General features: G+C 41.4%; 2 protein-coding genes across 2 annotated transcripts; one reads left to right on the forward strand and one right to left on the reverse strand.

Moving 5' to 3' along the window:
* Nucleotides 1-553: 553 nt before the first annotated feature.
* On the reverse strand, nucleotides 554-9,865 carry usp12a (ubiquitin specific peptidase 12a). Its single transcript, XM_072378314.1, has 9 exons — nucleotides 9,720-9,865; nucleotides 8,690-8,770; nucleotides 7,848-8,061; nucleotides 7,471-7,706; nucleotides 7,288-7,364; nucleotides 6,789-6,872; nucleotides 6,477-6,674; nucleotides 1,523-1,601; nucleotides 554-1,415 (listed from the first exon to the last, which is right to left on the reverse strand). The coding sequence occupies exons 1-9, from the start codon at nucleotides 9,765-9,767 to the stop codon at nucleotides 1,314-1,316; spliced, it is 1,119 nt and encodes a 372-aa protein (XP_072234415.1). The 5' UTR covers nucleotides 9,768-9,865; the 3' UTR covers nucleotides 554-1,313.
* Nucleotides 9,866-10,374: 509 nt separating this feature from the next.
* rpl21 (ribosomal protein L21) lies at nucleotides 10,375-13,455 on the forward strand. The gene is made up of 6 exons (XM_072378533.1): nucleotides 10,375-10,472; nucleotides 11,170-11,248; nucleotides 12,050-12,111; nucleotides 12,241-12,353; nucleotides 12,935-13,085; nucleotides 13,334-13,455. The coding sequence occupies exons 2-6, from the start codon at nucleotides 11,182-11,184 to the stop codon at nucleotides 13,421-13,423; spliced, it is 483 nt and encodes a 160-aa protein (XP_072234634.1). The 5' UTR covers nucleotides 10,375-10,472; nucleotides 11,170-11,181; the 3' UTR covers nucleotides 13,424-13,455.
* Nucleotides 13,456-14,539: the final 1,084 nt, after the last annotated feature.

Below are 14,539 nucleotides of genomic sequence, written 5' to 3' on the forward strand. Positions count from 1 at the left end.
GTTCCACATGTTTGTCCTTCATTTAATAAAGCTTGTTACGGATTACATGGACATACAGTGCGTCCACCCTGCACTGCTTTGTTAGTTTGCACTATATATGTTTTTTTTTCGATTGTTTCCTCTGTTTTTGGGTCCCGACTGTTCCAGATATGGAGATGCTGGATGCAGAGGCTCGCTTTCCTCCGGCGACGCTCTGCTATTCTGGTTCCGTCTGTGCTATTAACAGCAACCCTGATGTGTGTCACCAACCCCCTCCCCTCCCCTCCCGTTTCCTTCTTCACCCTGTCCTCCATCTTCTCCGTCACATTTCATGCAGCCTGCTTCCAGTCAGCCGCTGGCTTAACAGATATGCATCTCAGTGACCACATCAGCATAAGCCGGCTGTGCGCGTTTTTTCCAAAGCACCTGCCTTTTGGGTCTGAATGGATTATAAACAGCTCCTGTTGCAATGGGAAAGCAGGAATATCAGAGCCCACCGCCTAGGGGCGACGTCGAGCCCCTATGAGTCATCAGTGCGCACCTGTGGGACTCGGAAAGGAGAACACGTTGTCCATCAGTCTTACTGGCTTTATTTCTTTTTCTTTAAAACAGAAAATGATCGCTTCACAACAGGCCTTTTCCAAGCAAACCCTCACATTAAGCTTGCCGACACCTACAAAACAGTATCAAAAGTGCACCGTAGTGTTAATACATCTTCTCAAGCTCTAACAATTTCCAATGATAATATTATCTTTTTTGTAATATTTATACAAATACCATTCTGTACACTGTAGAAATACACAGCCCAGTGTGCCCTACAAGTGGGACACCCACCTCCCGTCCATCCCTCTTTACATCCATGGCCAAAAAACTCCTTCCATGTTTAGTTAGCACTGCGGGAGGTGAAGACTCCAGGCCAGCGTTACATCATATGAATTAAATACCCATTCATCCCACACCCAAGGCAAAAACTAGAACACCACTCATACAACCGATCAACATCTGTACAACCCTCAGTCTTTTTTTTTCTTTTTCTTTTTTTAAAAACAATCTCGACACAGTTTCATTCATTATCGTCTCATTGTCCTGGCAGCAGCAGCAGCAGCGGTGGATGAGGGGACAGAAAGGACATGGAGGCCAGCAGGGTCAGCTGGTATGTAAGAGTGTGGGGGGGGGGACTTCCACAGCTGGGCTGCAGAGCTGACTGCGTTAAAGCACAGGTATGAATTCCAGCTGTGCAGGCAGGCTGTGGTCTGTTTTCAGTCTGCTGCTCCCCACAGAGAGGGAAGAGAGCCTCTCTCCTGGTTTATGTGGTGAAGCGCTCAGATCCACCTTCAGTCTCTGGACTGGTAAAAGAGGATGTAGCCCGACTCGGAGTTCTTGGAGATTTCAGAAGTGAGACCGTAGAATTCTTCTATGGCCTGCGCGTCAATTTTCTATACGAGCAGAAACGAGATACGAAGCAAAGTTAGAAAGTGAGGTCTGAATAAATAAATGTTTGCTGTAAGATTTATTAGAAATGCACACAAATCAACTCACTCACCTCGACAATATCGTCATCAAACAGCAACCAGAAGTCATGACTTTTCACTATGGCAATGTAGTGACCCCTATTTGGACCACTGAAAAGAAAAAAAAAACAATGTATTGGTGCCACAAAGTCTTAATAACCCTATATAATCTGTTCTTTATATATCCCACTCTTATGTGTTCTAATTTACATCAGAATGGACCATTTCTCAGAAACAGCCATGTCATGAGCACTGCTAACTCAACACAATCAAGCTCACAGCAAGCCTACAGAAGCTTAACACAAATTATATTAAAGAACACCCATTTTGGCTGATGTGAGGCTCCTTCTCATCAAGCATCAAGAGGGACCCACCAATTATTTTTAATTAATACTTATGTGTTCACATAAACACTGATATTTCATGAACATGGCATAAACATCATTTATGTTTGACCTGGCCTTTAGTATCGGTACCACTGTGTTTGAGTGGGAGACGCTGCACCCACCAACAGTTAAAGAGCTGTTAACGCATCGTACTTGAAAGTTGTTCCAGTTGTCAAACACGTTGCGGAAGCATGAATATTTTGTGGAAATGTGTCCTGGAGTCTGCTGGAATATAAGCAGTGCTGAGGGGTGAGTATTTAGTCTTGCAATAACCCACTGGGAGAATTTTCGTAATAACTTGGTCCTTCAAAGTTCCTTTCTGCCGTCCAGGGTCGGAGCTGGGGGGGGGCCCGGCACTCCTAACGAAAGATCTCTGGCTGACTTGCTGTTATTCAGAGGCCAGCTTCCACTGGAAGGAGGAAACGTGATGAGATCGTATTTTTGAATCAGTGGACCGACTCGCTGCATTCGAGGTGAGACAAAAAGGACTTTGAGTTACTATTTTTGCAAAAAAAAAGTGTGTTCAACTAAGAACTGCTCATCCAGTGAAGTTAAATATAAATGTGTAATTCTTAACGGAGATCTGTAAAAGCCAGTGAAGTTAAATACAAGGGTGTGAGTCATTTTTAACCAAGATCTGTCACAAAACAGTGAAATTAAAAATGTTAATGACCATAGTCTGTGTGAGAAGACTACAGGAGTAAATAAAACCAGAGATGATAAATCGCGATAAATAATTGTTTATGTATATGAATGTTATGTGTTTAAGCTGTGTTGGGTGGCAGTTATTCAGTAGCGTCTCAGAGTGAAACAACAGACGGGGTGAAACTCGCGGTGATAACAAACTATCTGGCTGTGGAAACCTAACGGTGACAATAAAAGCACCGTTTCACTGATCGGACCAGTTGCTCAGGTGTACTCCATACAAACTGTTTGGCTACTGAGGGGGTAGAAAATGGGGAATATTTGTTGTAAAGCAAACAGGGAATTAGGCGGGGATGTTAAATACATGTTTCAATGGGACCCAGATAATATCAAATACTTAGATAGATGGGAAAATACGTTTTTTTTATCTCAGTGTAGAAGAATGTGTAAAATTTAGTGAAAGACAGAGAGAGCAGGCCAGAAAAATGAAAATAAAAATAAAAAGAACAGCTTCACACAGGCACTGGCCTGGCTCACAGAGGCTAAGATCCCTCAGTGTGGACATTAGAAGCTGATGAGGCATTTGTAAGGATAAAACAACTACTGGTCAGTTCAACTGTTCTAGGGTTACCAGATTATTCAAAACAGTAGATTGTAAAGAGGGATGCACATGGGAAAAAGTCCAGACTCCAGATTAGTTGCAGTGGCCAGAGCCCTGCCACCTTGTGTTCAAGCAGTAGCAGCATCAGCCACTACAGTGTTATTTTACCCATTAACACTTAAGGTACCTCATGCGGTGGGTGTGATATTGTTACAAAACAAAATATCTTATCTGTCTCCCTCCAGGCATCTCTCCTGCATGATAGCTCTCCTTTCACAGCCACACCTAGCTGTAGAAAGATGTTCTACACTTAATCTATCTCCACTGCCTACTCCACAAGATGGAGTGCCTCATGACTGCATGTCAGAAATGACTATCAGTGTTTTACCCAGGCCAGACTTGACTGACACACCTTATGAAAGCGCAGAAAGAACTAGGTTTGTAGACAGGTCAGACAGGAAAAACCCACAAATGCTACAGGATTTGCTGTAGTAGCAGAAACTGAAGTTCTCTTAAAACAACCAAAACAAAGGTATGGTGGTTTAGCATTATTAGATGCTATTCAACTGCCACCTAAAGTATCTATCTGTAAATGTGCTGCACATCCTAAAAACACTGATCCTGTCTCTAAAGGAAACAGAAAAGCAGATGAAGAAGCAAAAAGAGCTGCCTTCCAAGGAGGAAACTGGCATAGAAATAGACCATCAGGTGTTATGTGATACGCAAAAAGCAGCTCCACAGACAGAAGTGGCAGAATAAAGACTTGTATGAAGGACCTGAAAGAAAACCCACAGCCAAAAAGCTTGTTTAGATATGCTGCAGTATTGAGCCCTGGACTATGTCATGTCTCAACAGGAGGGATAGTAGCAATAATAAACAACGTCTTTACAACATATGGCTTTCCTAATTACTCAAAAAGCTTTTGAACATGTCAAATATAAATCTAACATGTCAAATATGTGAAAAACACAATCCACAGAGCAATCTCAGACCAAAACGAGAACAATGCCCTAAGCCAGAGTAACCATTAACACTTTTGTAAGGATTTCATTGAACTAAATAAATGTGAAGGGGAATGATTCTGCCAGGTGATAATAGATGTTTTTACCAAATGGGGTAAAGTATTTCCATGCACATGAGCAGATGCACTCTCAGTAAGTGCAAAAGCACTGGTAAAAGAAATAATTCCTAGATTTGGAATTCCTGAAAAGAGTGATAATGGGACACACTTTGTAAACAGTGTTATCTCCCTGATGAAAGAAAGAACTTGATAATAGACCTTAGAAACCACTGTGCACGTCCCCCACAGTCAGCACGATTGGTGGAAAGATAATGGAAAAATTAAGTCAAGGTAGAAGAAAATCATGGCAGAAACAGAAAAAGAAATGGGTTTACTGTTTACTACTAATAGTCCTACGCATGCATATTACTCCAACTAGCACAGGATTAACTCCATTTGAGATAATGTATGGCAGATAATGTGTGGGGATGTGAAACTGAGGCATGTCCTTCCGCTTAACTGGCAGGGCAGCTGCACAATGGCCCAACTACTGGTGCCTTTTCATCTATTCCCTGTGGGGCATTTTAAAGTCTTGGGTCACAAACTCTCTCCTGAGCAGCTGCAGCATCACAAGTGTTCAACCTCACCTGGTAGTTCATTTGAAAATAGTGTACATAGATAGCATAGGGAGTCCCAGATGAGTTTAAAGCTAGAAATCAAGTAGCCTTCAGGTTTTGAATCTTTTCTTTTCTGGTGGGTAACAATAACTAAGAATGGAGATAAATTACATCCATTACAACCAACAGCGCTTTGTGTAAGATGTTTAGAACCTTTTGTTGCACCTTTATTCCTAACAATACCTCCCCAGATGGCAGCATCACCAAGGCCTTAGAGGGACTCGCATCACTTTCTGCACAACTAGCAGAGGACTCCGGGATCAACGATGGAGAGGTGGTTTGGCTGGTGGAGCAGACTAGCTGCTTCTGTACTGCTATCTCTGTCTGTTGTAGTGGCCATACGAGTCACCTGTGGTTGCTGTTGTATCCCGTGCCTAAGAGGACTATTCCAGAGAGTGACTGAGACCACTTTTCCCCACACAATGTATCAGCAGGTACAGAGTGACGATGACGACGAGCTACACCAGGATGATGGAGATGACGCTAACTTGCCAAGCAGTGCCTGCATGACCCCGAGTGAATTCTCAATGATTTTTTAATGAAAATCTCCTTGAAGTGTAGAATATATATATATATATATCTATATATATATATATATATAGATATATATTCTGTAAATAGAGATTTACTCTTCTTTTCTTCTAGTATAAACAGGAGGGAAATGTTAGAAAAATTTCACGAGGTGATACTATAAGACAGGAAGTACTGTGTTAGAAGTGTCCTATCTTGTTAGTTTAGCCTTGGATGCTGAAGGAGGCTTCCTATTTTTTCTGGTTCATCTTCTATATGAACCTTGATCTATTGAACAAAGAACTACACTGTACTCATCTAACATAGACAATGATAGGAGGGAATGTCTCATGACCTCATGTGGCTAATGCTTCAGTAGTAGAAAGCATAAATAGTAGAAGTATAATTTTAGAACTCAGACAACCCCGTGTCACCTTTGTGATATGATGCACAGACTTGTCTCCTTGCTGCAAGTTTAAACTTTTTGTTGACTGATTCTAGCGGCTCTGAGCCTCACTGGGAGAATTTTCTTACAGATCATTTAATTATTGTCTCAACACTATAAAAACTGACACATAGCATAAGCAGAACAGGCTGTGGTTGAGAAGTCAGCCCCTACATTTTCTTGGTCAAATTAGCAGCCATTAAATTTTGAGCATAGCCCATCATTATGGTAATGCACTGATATGAAGTCTCCCCTGAGCCTGAGGGAAACGGCGTAGCATTTGCTGTAAACTCCAACTGCTAGTTGACCAAGAAACATTTTCATTTTGGGGAAACTACATTGTTTATATTTTCAGGGCTCCCAGCTCACTTCATCCACTCTCGTTACAGTAAGTTTGGCTTTTTTTTGTTCCTTTCATTCTCGAGGAGGGCAGGAATTTGTTTCAGCACGAACTTACAGAAAAGCAGGGAAACTCCTTGAATAAACACAGATAAAGCAACTCCCACTCACACCAGATCAAAAGCAGAACTGATAATAAGCTGAACAATGACAGATGAGGGCCCGTCTTTTCTCCTGCCAGGTAGATTTAGATACTTTTAAATCATGTACCAATAGGTCAGAACGAGTATTATTGTTCGAACACCAACTTGACTGCATGCCTTTGGTTGCTGTGGTGACAGGTTTGAAGGTGCTGTACTCTGGCTACGTGTTCACATACACACCTCCCACAATGCACTACCACGGCGACCAGGTCGTATAACCTCTCGGGGTTGGTGGCGTCCCCAGAAGTGTTGAACAGGCGGAGCTCCAGGGGGAAGACAACACGATAGGACAGCTTGGTGTAGCGCTGCAGCTGCTCCATGTACTTAAAGCGCTTCAGGTGCAGAGCCAGGATCATTGGCAGCTTCTTTACACGCATCCTACATTTAAAGGAATTTTTTTGTTTATAAAAATGCAGCGTTAGAGACAGGATTTAAACGCCCAAAAGAAGAATGTTTGGACAACATTGATAAAGGAATAAACCTTATACCGACCTCTTGTGTGCCTCCTGCTTGCTTCTACATTCTTCACAGTAGTATTTGTACTCGCTGCACAGCGTCTCTGTGTTACTGAAACCTCTAAGAAAAAAAGAAAGACAAAAGAAAACCATCTAAACTTCAAATTCACTACATTAAAAGCAATTTTGAACAAACAGATTGAAATGCTTTTTGTTTTTAATTTCCTTATTTATCCGATTAGGATTTCTGTTGAATTTGACCTTTAAGAATTGCATTAATTAATTAATTATTATGCGCTACAGCAACAGCATCTACGACCAAAACAGATAGAAAAATCAATCATCAATGTTGAAAACATTGCACAATAAACCTTTAAAGCACCTCAAAAAAGAGGGTTACGGTTAAATAAGCTGTCACTTATGATTCCCAAAACAATTGGATTAATCAAATTATATTTTTGGTCACAAGAAAAACACATAAATCAAATGAAAATCCCAATTCTACTATGCTTCTGCATGGAATGGTGTTGCTTTACCTGAGGCAGTGTGTGATGGATGTATTCTGTTCTACATCCACAGAGAGGTCCAGAAAGTCCTCATCTTTGCTGCTTATCTAGAGCGAGCAAACACAAAAAAATGAGATTATAAAATATACCCGCTTCAGTTTTAAGTAATACTGCGTGGTTTAATGTCTTTAAAACACGGATAAGGCATCTCACCGTTTCACAGGTGAGGCAGCGTGTCTCATTGGTCAAAGTGCCTTGGAAGATCTCGTGGACCCAGGTAGGAGCGGGCGTAGCATTGCTGTTGTTGTTCTGGGAGTCCAATGTGCCGTTGGCAAGGCGGCCATTCGTCTTGTCCTGCTTCCTCTCCTCCTGAAGCAGGTCAGCAATGGTGTTGAGCAAGTAGTTCAGGAACTCGTGGGCATCCTGCTGCATGTAGTTGTCAAACAGCTCTGAGGATTAAAGTAGGAGAGATACTTTAAAGCTTCCACAAGTTCCACAGGCACTACGAGATGTTCTGGATGCAGTTCTTAAAAGTGATGACACGCCCCTCCGTCACCGCTTTCTCACTAAAAAGATCAGTTTTCACTCACCATTCTCCTTTCGAAGCCGCGTGATGAACTTCTTGGGTGGTATGACACCCACTTTCCTCTTCTGGTTGGCAATGCTGTGGAACAGGTCAGCCAGGCAGGTGAGCAGGTTCTCCTTCCGCCGAGGCTGGCTGCGGTACGCCAGGATTTTCTCCCGGAATGGTCGGCAGAAGTACAGAGCCTGCAGCACCGAGTTGCAGTAGCAGGTGTTCCCAAACTTTAAAACAAAGAAAAGGAAAATAAACCACACAAGACACAAATTAACATATACCTCAAATGAATTTTACCATAACAATGAAAACAAAAACGCCCTCTGAGATCAATGCAATCGGCACCAGAAACATTGCCTGATCTACCAAGATTTGAATGATTTTTCATCAGATTGGGAGAGGTGACATGAACCACTGATAATCTGGTTGACAGGAAAAATTAGCCCTGAACAATTATCTTAAAGCTTAATCTTACAGTTTCTCTTTGACTGGAACAAATATGCTGTTTCTATAATATTCCCTACATGTGTAGAAACGTGACAGTAGCAAGAATGTAGAAGTCTGTAGTTCGGAGGTTGCTGCTTATCAGTAGAAATGCAAAAACAGATCAAACATTATGGGTAGTCTTGGTAACCCACTTACAAGTCTCCTGTCATATCTGCAAATGGCAATGAAATTCTATTCATATTAAATGCTTTGGAATGTGCTTATATGTCTTATCAAATCACTTGATTTAGCATCCGTGTCAGCAGTTAAGCTGCAATCGCTACACAGTATAATTCAAATTAGAATTAGGACATGTAATGGGAGTATTCTTTATTCTGAACCTGCACAGGAGAGACATCGGTCACTTACATTGACCAGGCCAAAGTAGTGCTCATTGACTGGAAACTGCTCAGATCCAATCTCTTTCTCCAGAGCAGAGGCATTGGCGCCCTGTAAATGCACAGATAAAGCACAGAACTCATCAGCACTGCCTCTGAAATCAACCAGTATGCATCTACCACATCGAAGAAAATTGGTTAAAAAAAAAATAAAAGAATAAAATCTAATGGGTGCCTAAAAGCTCAAGAGTAGTCAGAGATAAAAGCTTGCGTAATTCTGACGTTACATTAAAAGGTGGGCTGGCCAGTAATTAAACCCATCTCAAGAGGCTTTTAACCGTAAAACTCAGCCTGGATGTCAACTGAGTGTCTCAGCATAGAGGCAAAACAAGCTTGAACATGATGCGGTGGCTGTTTGGGGAAGCAAATATTCCTCTGATATGCCTCGGTAAGGGCCAATGAACTGTGATTTGATGTGTAGACAGAAACAGTCTGCAGAGAGGACCTGGAGCGAGTGCACAACTGCGCAGCTAATGTTAAACAATGTCGTCATTGTCTGCTTTAATAATATCCGATAGCTTGTGAAAGGCCAACACAATAACTTCGAATTGTGTTCATTGCTTCCCCACACATAATGGAGACGAGTCGTTTCACAGACTGAATGCACCCATAATCCAGCTGTTCCAGTTGTTGGCAAGCTGAAACACTGGTTTAGCTTTACATTAGCAAGTTAGCAGTGAATCTACAGCAGGTGCACTGTCACCGTCCTCGCACAAGTTGTGATAAATATCGACCAACTAAGCTGTGAAGCAACGAGTTAAAAAGCATTCGACACTAGTGAGCGTCCGTGTAATGTCGTGAACAAGAAAAGCAGAGCAGTAAAGGCGGTGGGTGACTGCTCGCTTCGCTACATACCGAAAACTGCTTGGCTAGCACAGCCAGTAGAATTAACTGCTTTAATGTATATCTAAACGGCTCTAATAGCCAATAACAGTGCAGTCACAATTTCAGTATCAGTCTATAATCAGAAAAATGCTGATATGAGACGACCGTGCACTCACCATGGTACAAAAAGAGGCAAATTTGGAGACTGTCATTAGGATTTCCATTCGACTAGCGCCATCTTCCACAAGACCGCTGCGAGCTGACAAGACTGGGCTGGATCCTCTCGTGAGGACAGGCGAGCTGTTCTACTGAGCTCGCAGAGGAAGGTCTAATAGCTCAAGAAGACGAGAGCACGCACTGCTGCTTGCTTCCGTTTTCGGTTACTGTCGATTATAGAAGCTTTTGACTGTTACGTTTGTGTCCTAAATGTGAAAGAGAGGCTTATTTGTTGTAAAAAAAAATTAAATAACGTCTTTTCTAAAGGTCATTGTAAAAAAAAAAAAAAAAAAAAAACAGGTTTCGCTTTCCCCGGATATTATTACAGATCAATAGATTTGAACGTAATATAACATATTAAAACTGTTGCAAATATAAGTACAAAAGTGCATATTTACTATTAAATACTATTATTCTATTATATACACAATAAGCTCACTTGTCTCAAAATGAGATAGAAAACAGTGAAAAAAAAAAACTTTTTATTAAATCTGATCTGGTCGCATCATTCAACTTGATGAATATCTTTGGTTTGCATCCTTTCGTCATGAAGAATTTCACTCATTTAGTCAATGAGTCTGTTGAGCATTTACCACGTATTTAATCTCAGTTCAGGCGATGTTGTGGCCTGCCTGAATTTTGCTTCACAAGGCGGAGTTTGGGGGCCTTCGTTCTCTCTTTCCGCCGTACCCGCCATCTTGTTGAGACCGGGGGTAAGTTGTTCTCCGTTTTAATTTATATTTTCCTTGTTATTTTTTGCAGTTTTCGCACTTACTGCCATGCACACATGCACCGAAGGTATTTCTTTACACACCTCTGGGGTATTGTTGGTTGAAACATGGGTCTGTAGGCTGGTAATGGTCGTTAAATCTCAATCAGGACCAGCAGCGTGGCTCTCCATGCGGCCCTGTTCGGCTGAGAACTGTTTAGAAACCGTATTTCCCTCTGACAACCCCCTGAAATACATTCAATCCAATGTTTTTCGTGGGTAAAAATGGGTAAAAGGGCGTTGGTTACAGCGATACAAGAAAGTTGCTGAAACTGGCTAGTGTGTTGGAATTTATCTAATTTTAGGCCAATCGTTACCGTGGTTCTTCTTATACCAGACCATCATTATTGGATTTGGTGACATTACGAATTTGCCAGCTAATTTACCTTGAGACAGTCTTTTTTGCAACCTGCACCAGTCAGCTGTTGGGTTACGACAAACTGAACTATTTCTGCATGGATGTCGCCCTCAAAACCTTAGCGCAACTTGCGAACTTTTTCTATTAAAGACGAATCATTATCCAGATCATCCTTAGTAGTGAATTGAAATGGAATTTTTGAATGTTCAAAATAATTCAGATCTGTAATAGAAGAAAATCACCAGGCCCTGTTTTAACAGATGTTTTGGGTTTCTTTCCCTAGTAATCAGGCATCATGACGAACACCAGAGGCAAGAGGAGGGGGACCAGGTATATGTTCAGCAGGCCATTCCGCAAGCATGGTGAGTACATTTTTTTTTTTTAAGTGCAAGTTATAAGTCTGTTCACACCTGCCGTTGACTTGAACCTTGTTAACAAGTGGATCTTTAAGTAAGTGTGTGGATAGCCTACTAATATTGAGAAGAATTGGATTGGTCAAACCATGTCCAGTATGGACTTTGACTGCATTTGGCAATATTTTTATTGTAGTATGAATGTATATTTGTGTGTGGGGAAATGATGAGCAGCTGACGTCCTCAGTAGTGCCAGGATCTACTACTCTTTTGTATGTCAGGAGAATGGCAAGGAATAGATTTCAGCTGATTTTAAACCCCCCCCCCCCCCCCCCCCCCCCCCCCCCATTATCAAAAAATACAGATTTCCCCAAATTAATTTTTTTGCGTTTTAAGAAAAGTTGGCAACTTTCTGGTGTTACGTCACTTTGAATACACTGAGGTAATGTGACAAAATGAGCGGTGAACCTGGTTCGTACGCCGCGTGGATCACTTTGTCTACACCCTGCAGTAAAAGGATTGAACGCAGTCAGTCTGAGTTCTCATTTCTTCTGATTTTTAGTAGACTTGGCCACACTTGCTATTGATTTTTAGGATGAAACATGAAGTCAATTGAGATGCTCCCTCTTGTGAATTGATGTACACAGAGCTGTTCACTTCTGTTTGGGTCAGACAGGGTGTGAACAGAGTCTAACATCAGTCTGAAGTACACTGCCCATTTCTTGGGAGGTGCAGAATTGTCCAGAATTGAATTGTCCATTACAGCTGATTTTAAATGTTTTTTTTTAACTGACTTTTTGTACTTCACAGGCCCAATCCCCCTGTCCACATACATGCGCATCTACAAGAAGGAAGACATCGTTGACATCAAGGTGGGGCATGACGGAGCATATTTTATTGTATTCAGTCTCTTTAATGAGGCCTTTTAATGTTCAATACAAAGTCAAACCTTTATGCAGACAGTGTTATTGTAATGCCATTGTGTTGTGTTCTCTCTCCAGGGCACAGGTACCATTCAGAAAGGTATGCCTCATAAATGCTACCATGGCAAGACAGGACGTGTCTACAATGTAACCCAACATGCTGTCGGCATCATTGTCAACAAGCAGGTCAAGTAAGTAGAACGTGGCTATAATTTTGTGATGTGGGTTTATATATAGTTGGTGCCCGCTAAAATACTTGGATGTTTTTATAGTGTAGAAGTTTTAAAATTTAACGACCAAGTAATTCAACACATATTAGATCTGGTGTTTTGTTCAGATACTCACTCTCTGATAGTAACAAGTGTTCACTGTACTGCTGAGACTGAAGATATCCTAGCTGGTCTGCTTATTTGTGTTTTGGCTAAATACAGTTTCTGAACACTACTGCAGTTAATGTCTGTCGTTTAGGTAACATTTAAAGTGATTTTTTTAAAACTTTACTAGAGGTGAAACACCTTCATCTAATGACCCCATCTTCACTTTGCCACCTGGAACCTGTCTGTCCTCGGTGGTCATTCATGTGGGGTAAAGCAGTTCATCCTTAAGCACTCCAGCCTAATGACCTGTTTAGACCTGGATGAAATTAAGGGTACAGCACAGGAATGAAGATTTCTGTACAGCTTTATAGAAAACTGAGTAATAGCTACCTAGTTGCTCAGTTTCTGTTCTCAACGTATTTCATATGAATTGGTTTCATCTCTGGCTTTCGCAGAGGAAAGATCCTTGCCAAGAGGATTAATGTGCGCATTGAGCACGTGAAGCACTCGAAGAGCAGAGACAGCTTCCTGCAGCGCGTCAAAGAGAACGAGAGCAAGAAGCTGCAAGCCAAGGAGAAAGGCACCTGGGTGGAACTGAAACGCCAGGTATGGGCTGAATCGATTAGTTTCCTTTTATTGTGGGTCACTGGACGTGAATTTGGGAATAAAAGGTTGATGAATAATTTACTAGATGTACCTGTAAATTATCTTCTGTGGGGGAATATGTTGTGACAGTAACCGGCCAGTGTGCCGACATCAGATTAAAACATTACGTGTTGAATTTCTTTTGTGCGCACGATAAGTACATTTTATTATAACTGATTTAATATTTCCTCTTTTTTTTGCCTCCTCAGCCTGCTCCTCCCCGTGGGGCTCACTTTGTCAGCAGCAAGAAAAACGAGCCCCAGCTGCTCGAGCCCATCCCTTACGAGTTCATGGCATAAACTGCTCAACAAATAAAAATATTTGTACACATGCTTCTTGTCCCGTTTTCTGTTCCTGCATTTGAATGAATGTTTTAACGCCACGACGAGCCATCACCCGGTGATGATTCTCCTCCTTTGATTGCTCAAAATGAAATCAAAAGCACTCATTTCACCGGCGATCTGAGGGTGACTGGCTCATGTGTCACAAGCATTTCACATCTGTATTTAGAAGTAAGAAGCCGAGTGCAGTTTTAAATGGTGCAAATGAAGACTTTTGGCAGCAGTTAAGTCCAGCTTTAGATGTGAAAGAACACAAAGGAAATGGCTGTGTACAAACCACGATCTCTCCTGTTCAGACATGTCCCTGTTTGTCAGTATTACATAGTCCCTGAGGCTATGATGTAAATATTTCCAACAACACTGTCAGTGAAAATATTCCACATCGCCCAAATGTAGTGTCTTGAGGGCAAATATCACCGGTCAACAATCTGATCAGGCATACAGAATTATTAGAGCATTAAAAAGGCTGCAACTCCCGATGTCGGACTAGTGGCAATGAATTTTGGAAGGGAAAATGTTCATTAAAGTAGCTGCTGTTTAGATTTTTGTCAGTTTACAAATGGTCCTTTAAGTGTGAGCCGATGGTTGTCATCAAGTTTGGAAGAAAGAAAATGGCCCAAAGAGCAGCTTGTGTCTGTATAATAGAAATATATAGTGTCAACCTTCAAAGTTTAATCAGCTGAGCCATTTAATGAAAGCAGAGTCTATGTTGCAGCTTCAGAAAGGACTTGTTGCTGCACCTATAATTCAGTGACTAGTACAAATTACGCTGTCTTAATCCACAGTTTGAACCCCCAAACCTCTCATGTTGAGTTACTAAAATTTCCAAAGGTAATGACATCAGGTTGAATAATAGGAAACACAAATTAAGACTGGAGATTTTTTTCAAATTGAATGATATAATGAAAAAAAAGCTGTGGATCCAGCTTTGTTTCACTCAGAAGTTTGTATGTTTAATCCGAGAAGATTTTGGGGGGAGGTTATAAGCGAAACTAACAGATTGTATAGGGTGTGATAGCTTCCCCATAACCCCACGAGGTATGTTGTTAAAAGCGATGAGGTCACAGACACAAG

The sequence above is a fragment of the Leuresthes tenuis genome, unplaced genomic scaffold, assembly GCF_036924035.1.
Source record: "Leuresthes tenuis unplaced genomic scaffold, fLeuTen1.0.hap1 SCAF_24, whole genome shotgun sequence".
In the NCBI taxonomy this organism is placed as follows: Eukaryota; Metazoa; Chordata; class Actinopteri; order Atheriniformes; family Atherinopsidae; genus Leuresthes; species Leuresthes tenuis.